Source organism: Mus pahari, chromosome 8 (genome assembly GCF_900095145.1).
Source record: "Mus pahari chromosome 8, PAHARI_EIJ_v1.1, whole genome shotgun sequence".
In the NCBI taxonomy this organism is placed as follows: domain Eukaryota; kingdom Metazoa; phylum Chordata; class Mammalia; order Rodentia; family Muridae; genus Mus; species Mus pahari.
Genome location: NC_034597.1, coordinates 87,926,565 through 87,935,631, shown reverse-complemented (window position 1 = coordinate 87,935,631; position 9,067 = coordinate 87,926,565). Strand labels below are relative to the sequence as shown.

Here is a 9,067-nt window from a genome sequence, read left to right as displayed (position 1 = left end):
CACACACACACACACACACACACACACACACACACACACAGTCGAATTAGGGTAAATCTTCAGTTAAACTATGGTATCACCGTTTTGCCAAACTGCCTCAAATCTGTCCACATCCATTACACCTGAAAACTAAAACCTGTGCAAATCTTAAAAAATAATTATTCCAAAGGGCTTTTGTGTGGACTAGGTTATCTCATCAGGCACCTAATAGAAAATGTTCTCTGGCCACTTCAATACTTTTTGAATTAAAAACTTGAACTTTTGGAGCAAAAGCCAGTATCCACTGATACAAAACAATTGCACCCTCAACGTTTGATCTGAATGTTCATTTGAACCGGCAGATTCGGTAATTGGTCACTATCATAATGAAATGGACCTATTCATATCCCTATCTAAAACAGATCTTTAATTATCAAGGAGAAAAATCACTCCCTTGGTAGACGGGTGCTAAGACTCCTGTGGGTGGGGGGAGGCTGCTGCATCGTGGCACAGTCATCAGCAAAGCATTTCTCATGTCCTCTCCTTGGGCCAATGCTACATTCCCCCTTCGTCTGTAAAAAGCGCAGTCATCTTGCTATCTCCTGAGAGAAAACTACCAAAGTGAAATAACCAAATCATCTTCCAGGCCCTGATTATTTAAGAACCTACATAATCCAGCTACTGACCAGACGCCTATCTTTCCCCCAGCTCTCTTCTCTAATATATCGAAAGCTTTAATTTTTCTCTCGATTTTTTTGACATTGAAAAGATAGCAAAAGATCAAACCCCAGGTAAATGAAATGGTTCGTAGAACCATTCGCCTCAATCAGTGAATAGGAGTCGTGTTTTTTTTTTTTTTTTTTTGCTTTTAATTTTCAAAAGAATGTCACCTCGGACCTCAGATCATCAAGATCTGGAGGTGGACGAGGACGGACGGGATTTCCCGGATATACAGGACTTAAAAATAAAGATTCATGCTGTAGCCATGTGAGTCACATCTGACAAAATGCCACTGTGTCTTCTCAAAGCACCACGACACTGGCAGGCCCCAAGAAATAGGCGCTCACTGCAAATACACAATACAGCGAGAGGCTATTAAACTAAGCGTCTTGAAATAAACCGATCTTAAACCCTTTCGTGCACTGCGCTCCCGTAGCGGTTAGTGGTTTCTGATTTTAGCTCTTCCAGCTGTTTGCATGTGGGTCTGTTTCCAATTTTTTTTTTTCCTTGGGACTAGCTAAAAGTCCCGGGAAGTTTTTTCTAGGCTATATGACTCCCGTGCGTGGGCGAAAGAAACAGGCGCTTGCTCTAATTCGGCTGCTGGGCAAGTGTAAAAGCCAACTGCCAGCTTTCAACGCGACTCCGAGAGGAAATTTACGCGCACACTAAGAAAAACAACACCCCTGGCCTTTTTTGTCCGTGTTTCTTTTTAAGGGAAAAGCGGTGTTCCAATACAACCTTAAGATTCTAGTTTTCCAAGCGGGGCCCTACAATACATTCTAGGGTGAGCCGCAACGGGGGTATATAAGATCCCAGTACTCCAATTTGCATTTCTATTTCACCCCAGAGGACGCAGGCAGGTGGACTTCCAAGACCAGGGCCATCGGGACAGAGCGATCAAGAAGCATTTTAAGCCAAGTTGAGCGTGGGCACAAGCTTTCATCCCCACGCAAGCAACGACAAGGTGCATGCGAGCGCGCGGCTCTCTTTAGCTCCTCTGGACAGATCCGGGTGGGCCCCCGCCCTGCTCCCCCATCCACTCCGTGGCGCCCCGTCTGGGAGCGCAGGGCGGGGCTGTCCACCCGGGCACCCGTTCCCGCGCGTCCCAGCCTGGAGCGGCCCCTGTTGCCCGCGCCTCGCAGCGGCGGGACACGCCCGAGCCGGGGAAGGGAGGCCGGCTGCTCTGCTTACCTGAACCAGCTCCTCCGAGGGCAGTCGCGGGCCAGCGGCTGGCGGCGGCGCAGGCGGGTGGTGGTGCGCGTGTTTCAGATCTTCTCCGGAGAAGAGCGCCGCGTCGCGGGCCGGGTTCGCAGCGCCCAGCACCGGCTTGAGCTGCGCGAACACGGGTTCGTCCTGCGCGGCCGGCGGCTGGGGCAGTGGTCCCAGGCGGGCGCTCATCGTCAGCACCCGCGTGGGCATGGACGGTCTGGGGATTACGGGAGCGGGACACGGAGCGATCGCGATCCCACCTCGCTCGGGCTGGCACGGGACGGCGGACTCGGCGCGGGGCCGCGGCGGGGGACCCCTGGGCCGGCAGCCAGACGCTCACGAAGGCGGGCACGGAGATCGGGGCTCCTGGGCTCGGCCACGCGTCACCGCCGAGGTCCTCGGGCAGCCACTTTCTCCCGCCCCGCCCCAGCGCTCGCTCGCCCTCTCGCCGGAACCCGCGCCCGCCACCCCCAAGCTCCACCAGCAACCTAAGAGAGCGCGTACCTGCCCCGCGACTACTGACACTTGACGCCCGCCTCTATTTCACCCAACTCCGGGGAGGCAGGGCCAGCTCGCCGGACTGGCAGCGTGGTGGCCAATGGCGAAGCCCCAGGGCCAGAGGCTAGCCAGTAGGAAAGAAGGCCCACGAGGTCCCGCCTCCCACGGGCCGACCGCACCCCTCGCGGGCCAGGAGCTTCGCGCGCAGGGCTGCGGCGCAGTTTGTACACAACTTCTCTGACAGATTGGGCCGACGGAGCCCGGGGCGGGCGGAGGGAAGGAGAGGAGCGGGTGGAATCTAGGAAGAGGGGGAAATCAGGGTGGAGACGCGGAGGGAGATCTCTCCGAACTGTTCTCTGCCAGGATTAGGGCGAAAAAGAAAAAAGTATTGCACGTCTTAGGTGTTGTGCAAGGACCTGAAACTCGAAGACAGAAGGCAGCTAGGTGGGGGGAGCTGAGGTTTCCAGTCTTATCCAATGAGTGTATTTTTTTTTTTTAAGTATACAAAATGTACTTTAGAGGAAAACAAGGGACGGGGCGGTAACGTAAAACAGCCCTCATTTCTGTGTTTTCAGCCGTAGATCTATCTATCCTTTAGCAGATCCCTTGTGGCCTGACTAAAATCTGTAATGTCAAGCATTTTTTTTTTCAAGTCCTTGCATACCAACCTGGGCACATTTCTCCCTACAGTATTTAAGGAGCTACAAGTTTTCACAGACATGTCTACTTTCCTTCGCCGAATGTGGGGAAAAGGTGGGGTGGGCCATATGAATTATGAAGTTTTTAATATTTAAACCATGTTGATTCTAGCCCGAGCATGGAATCTAATTTGAGGACTAACAGCCAGCTCAACCGGGTATTTAAATAGACATTACATCTTTGGCTTATTTTTGCTAGCACTGTAGTGTTCGGAGGGGGGGGGAGGAATGGAGTTTTAATATTTTCAGAAGTATGGCCCCATCTACCTAATACAGTGTCACCTTTTCCTACGAAACGGGAACCAAAGAAGCCACAAATATTCACAGACATTCAACAGCCCTGAAAACTGGGTATCCAAATTGGTAGGAAAGCAACAGCCAACTATATTACCATCTTTTTACTGCGTTGTTTTAATGGAAGGCAGTGGTTTGGTTTGGTTTTGTTCTTAATTTTTGCCAGTAATCACACCAAAGGAAACGCCTTTCCTTAATCCTTAATGTTCTTGTATCTGATTTTATCTGGCTTATTGAGAAGCTGAAACAATAAACTGTGACTTAAAAAGACGCCTGTAATATTGCTATCTATTTACGTCTGTTGGCAGCACACTATACTATAGTACCTACAAAGGCCCCTTTACAGTGAAGCATCTTTTTAAAAAGTTCTTAGAAGAAAAAAAAAAAGTGCACCTCAAAGAGTGTATCACAGGTATAAGTCTCATTTCCAATGATCATAGAAAGTCTCGTGTACTGTTTGTTTATTTATTTATTTTAGCAAAGATAAAATCATATTATGAACTCAGTTTCTTTTCTCCCTTTTCCTTCCTGTCAGCAATGATCCATTTTTACAGTTGTGGTTGCCTCTTTCAGAGGATGGGTGATGACAAATTTCATGATACCAGGGTGTTATTTAATAAGTGTGTGTGCACTTACGTTTTACGTGGACAACCCCATGTTGCCAACCTTCATCTTTAAAAACCTGGCCTCATTTTCTCTGTTATTAAAGCCAATCATGTGCTCAAATAACTCTGAGACAGGTGATAGGATACTTGTCGGATTTTAACTTTTTAAAAAGAGGTCATTTTTTTAGAAGACCTTTGGGTACTTAATGCTGATAGTATAGCCAAACCAAGTGTGGGGTATTGATAACTCTTAGCAGGATGTTTCCTTCCTATAACTCTTTAAGTACAACTTGAAGGTAATAATATGCCTTGGAATTTCTCTTTATTCTGATTGGCTTTTAAGCCTATCTAAGCCAGGGCATCAGTGGGGCATGACATTTTACTGCAATAAGACCCATTTATTTTAATGGAAATCATTCTAAATTTCACAATAGCTTTTTGACATGCTTCCCTTACAAAGATTTCACTGCAGCAAATCAAGACCCCACCAAGCTACGCGACAAGCACTGAAGAAGGTATTTTTATAACCTTGTCACTCTTTTATTATTTTCCTATCTTTTAAAGGATGTTTATATGAGCCTGCCTGGGCCTGGTTCACATAGCTGATCCATTTCCAGTTTTAAAAATACTTGAATATCTACTTTTTACTTGAGATGGCGGCATTTACTTACATGTAATTTCTGGCATAGAGATGGGGCAATGGAGCCACCACTTTTAAGTAAGTAATAGTTTCTCTGAAGTACTCCTCAGGCTCACAGAAAACAACCAGCTGAGCTGTGTATGATCGTACGGAAGTTGGACTGCGATCCTCTTTCTGAGGTGTGCACCACTGCTGTTCTAAGCACACAGAGACCATGTTTAACCAAGACAAACACCGCTGTTGACAGCTTGTCCACTCAGCTTCCAAAAAAGGGTTAAAACTCGATAAATATTTTTCAGATTTTTCCAGGTTCTACACTGGCATGCAGCCAGCCAGTGTGAATGGACAGAGAGACTCAATGACTTTGAACTTTCTAGTTCTTTGCATTCCTCCCTGCTGAGTTAGTCCTGTACCATTAGGGAAGATGGGAGAAAAAAAAAAAAAAAAGACAAATGTCAGGTTTCAGAAATCAATTAGTGGCCTGGCAGTAGTTGCGTGTGAACTGAAGTGTGCCAAAATGGGGGGATTGATTCTGAGGGAAAGAAAGAAAATTGTTGAGTAGTCAGGCTGGCTAGGAGGGTAAGCATAGAGGCAGCGTGCATGCTTAGGTCCTTAGTCACTGGGCAGAGGATTTAGTCTTAGAATAAACCCCAAGTGTCACTATCTTTACGGGAATAAATAAGACTGAATGTGTGGGGGCTGAGCCGGCGGCATCCAGCTACGGGGGCGGGGGCTTGCAAGAGACAGTGGAAAAAAAATAGATAAATAGCTTCTGAATGAGCCGACGAAAGCCAGGAGCAATCTGCAGGGCAGTGTGCTTAAAGAGCACACAACAGCAGAGACACCTCTGGCCAGTTGAACACAGAAAAGTCCTTCAAAACACAGTCAGACTGGGAGAATATCCACAGGATATTCCATTTCTGTACTCGGAACTATCAAATGATACTGGACTGTAAGAGAAGACACCAGAAAGAGCAAAAGTAACTTCTGGTAAGTGAGCACACAGTGCCCGGGGGTAAGATTAGTTAATTAAAAGTGACTTTTATATTCAGTGTGTATCCCTGTTGGAATTTGGATCAATGGAAACACAGAAGATATTTGACCTGTAGAACACTTCGTATCTTTAATCTTCTTCTTTTTTTTTTTTTTAGTTTTTCATTCCAACTTGAAGCCACACATTTTAAAAAGTTACTCAGAGAGTAACACAGTGAATAAATTCTTAAGGAGACTAGACAACGTGCAGGCCGTTTTGATGCAAGAACTTTAGAGACACAACAGATGTCTCTTTCGTTTCTTTGGAGCTGACATAGGTAACTTCAATACTTTAACGATTTCATTTTTGTGTAGTTTCAATCGATGTATTCCTAAGAAAACAATTTAATATCCTGATTGCACTATCTCCTGTCCCTTGGTCATAAGAAAGGCGTGTTATTTAGTTTTGGATTTCAGTGCATTCTCTGTGATACCCTGAAACAAGGGGCACACTTACACACTTACACACTTACACACTTACACCACGCAGCTCACCCACCCCGCTTTGAAAACACTAGTAGTACTTATTTAAAAAAAAAAAAAAAAAGTAGAGGTTTACCGTAGAGGGTCTGGGATTGCTCTCTCCACCGTGTTAGTGTGCTAAGCAGATGAAAATGGCAAATCTGAAGCCTTAGACCAAGTTATAGGCCAGGCTTACTGCAGCTTCAACTGGACAGCATTTGAATTCCGACTCAAAAATATTCTAGGAAAGGGGAAGCCACAATTCCTGGCCTGAAGCGGTTACACCAAACAATCTTTTAGAACATCAGGGATGCCACCTCATCAGAGTCACAATGAGCCAATGGCTAGCCATCTTATGACAACAGCAGTCATGGCCCCGGGCTGTGGAGTGCAGGCAGCAGTGCCCCAGGCAGGTCCGCAACCAGGGAAACTTCCTTGTAGGAATTCATTCCTAGATGAAAGGTGGACTAGAGTGATAGGACTAAGGTCATGGCTCCGCGTACTGCTGCGGTCTTGGAAGTGTGGACTAGGTTGGGGGAGGACAGTGAGTCAACAGGTATGAAAAAGACAGATGTAGATGGGCTCAAGGGAGATTAGCCAGGCCTACCTGGACTCTGCTACAACCCCAGCATTCGGAAGCAGTCAGGACAGTAGTTACAAATTCAGGGCCAACCTGAACTCATTCAGTGTGACATAGGGAGACCTGTCTAAAAGATAGAGAACTCTCCGCCTAGAAAATAAACATATATATATATATATATATATATATATATATATATATATATAGAGAGAGAGAGAGAGAGAGAGAGAGAGAGAGAGAAATAACAGGTATCCAACAATAGGACAGTGACATTACACACACACACACACACACACACACACACACACACATTTAGTACGGAAGAGCACTCACGGCTCTTGCAGAACTGAGTTTATTTCCAAGCACTTACACAGGTGGAGCACCATCGTCTGGAATTCCATCTCCAGAGAATTTAATGATTCCAACCTCCATAGACATATGTGTGTCTGCACACACACGCACACACACACACACACACACACACACACTCACTTAAATTGAAATTATAATAAAAATCTCTTTAGGAAAGAAAGGAAAGAAAGAAAGAAAGAAAAAGAAAGAAAGAAAGAAAGAAAGAAAGAAAGAAAGAAAGAAAGAAAGAAAGAAAGAAAGAAAGAAAGAAAGAAAGAAAGGAGAGAGGGGGGAGAGTTCCTGACATAGGAAGTGAGAGAAGTTTTCAAGAGAGGGAAATGAGAGGTAGAGGGTTTGACACACATGGACCACAGAGGTGAAAAGATAGCACAAAGATGGCTTTTGAAACCAGGCAACGCGGCTACAGCTCTAGAGAGACCGGGGCAGAGGAACCGGGGAAGGTGAGCCACTTGGATTACAAAGTGAGTTCCAGACTAGCTGTGGCTACTTAGCTAGACCTTCTCAAACTAACTTGTTGCTGGCTGTCGTGGTGCTGCTTATGGTATAGTTCAGCACCCATAAGCCGGAGGCTAGAGGATTACAGGAACCTGAGGCCAGCCTGGGCTACATAGTACCGACCCAGCCTCAAATTGAAAACACACAAACGAAAGAACAAACGATCCATATTTTGACATCTAAGACCAGTTGGTAAAATTATTGGGTAATTTTTCTTTTTATTTTTCTTCCTCTTTCTTTCTTTTCTTTGGAGGGGGTTGTGGTGGGGGTCCTAAGCAGGTGAAGGCTAGGGATGTAGCTCAATTTAGGTGGCCTGTTTGCCAGCACTTTGTGTTCCCTAACACCACACAAAGCCAGCACAGATTCATAATCTGAACACTTAGGAAGTGGAGACAGGAGGACATCCTTGGCTATGTAGTGAGTTCAAATCCAGCTCGGTCTGCATGAGATCCTGTCTTAAAAGCAACAAAATGAAAACAAACCAAACCAGTATTAATTCATTCTCTCTCTCCCCCCCCCTTTTTTTGGCTACACAAACACGGGTTTTTCTGTACAGCCCGGCCAACAGACTGACCTTGAACTCTGCCACATCTCTGCCCATCTCTGCCACACAGTGCTGGGATTAAATACAATGTGTGCCACCACCACCACCACACAGCTACATTTTTTGACAATTAGAAATATCTATCATAAAAAAACATAAAAAAAAAGAAAGAAAGAAATATCTATCATGCCGGGTGTGGTGACGCATGCCTTTAATCCCAGCAGAGGCAGAGGCAGGTGGATTTCTGAGTCTACAAAGTGAGTTCCAGGACAGCCAGGGCTATACAGAGAACCCCTGTCTCAAAAACAAACAAACAAACAAACAAAACAAAACAAAACAAAACATCTAGCCGGGCGTGGTGGTGCACGCCTTAAATCCCAGCACTCAAGAGGCAGAGGCAGGCAGATGTCTGAGTTCGAGGCCAGCCTGGTCTACAGAGTGAGTTCCAGGACAGCCAAGGCTATACAGAGAAACCCTGTCTCGAAAAACCAAAACAAAATAAAAATAAAAAATAAATAAAAATCTGTCACTAGTAATCAGAGTAGAACTTCCAATGAAAACATATTACCTTTGTCTAGTCAAGGGATAGCAAGGGTTAGTCGGGAGTGGAAATGATGGGCAAAGGTTTGAGATCAACAAGGACAGCCACAACTTAGCCAGACCCTCTTTAAGCAGGTGGCCACACTAGAGAATAAAGGGGAGGCGGGTGAGGAAGGCTGGAAATCAGGAAGGAATAGCCTGGGAATGCTTAGCTGTGTATACAGGCTGAACTTGGATGTGTGTGCTAGGTGGCCCTTGGGACTTTGCCTCCATGATGTGTTTTTGTTTTTTTTTTTTTTTTAGATTTATTTATTACATATAAGCATACTGTAGCTGTCTTCAGACACCCCAGAAGAGGGCATCAGATCTCATTACGGATGTGAGCCACCATGTGGTTGC

At 45.7% G+C, this 9,067-nt stretch overlaps 1 protein-coding gene across 1 annotated transcript in view; it reads right to left on the bottom strand.

The window, feature by feature from the left end:
* Klf5 (Kruppel like factor 5) overlaps positions 1 to 2,447 on the bottom strand; it is a 16,128-nt gene extending 13,681 nt beyond the window's left edge. Inside the window, exon 1 of the mRNA XM_021203566.2 lies at positions 1,891 to 2,447. Within this exon, the coding sequence (XP_021059225.1) occupies positions 1,891 to 2,118 (228 nt within the window). The 5' untranslated portion in view covers positions 2,119 to 2,447. The remainder of the gene's footprint in view (positions 1 to 1,890) is intronic.
* Positions 2,448 to 9,067: the final 6,620 nt, after the last annotated feature.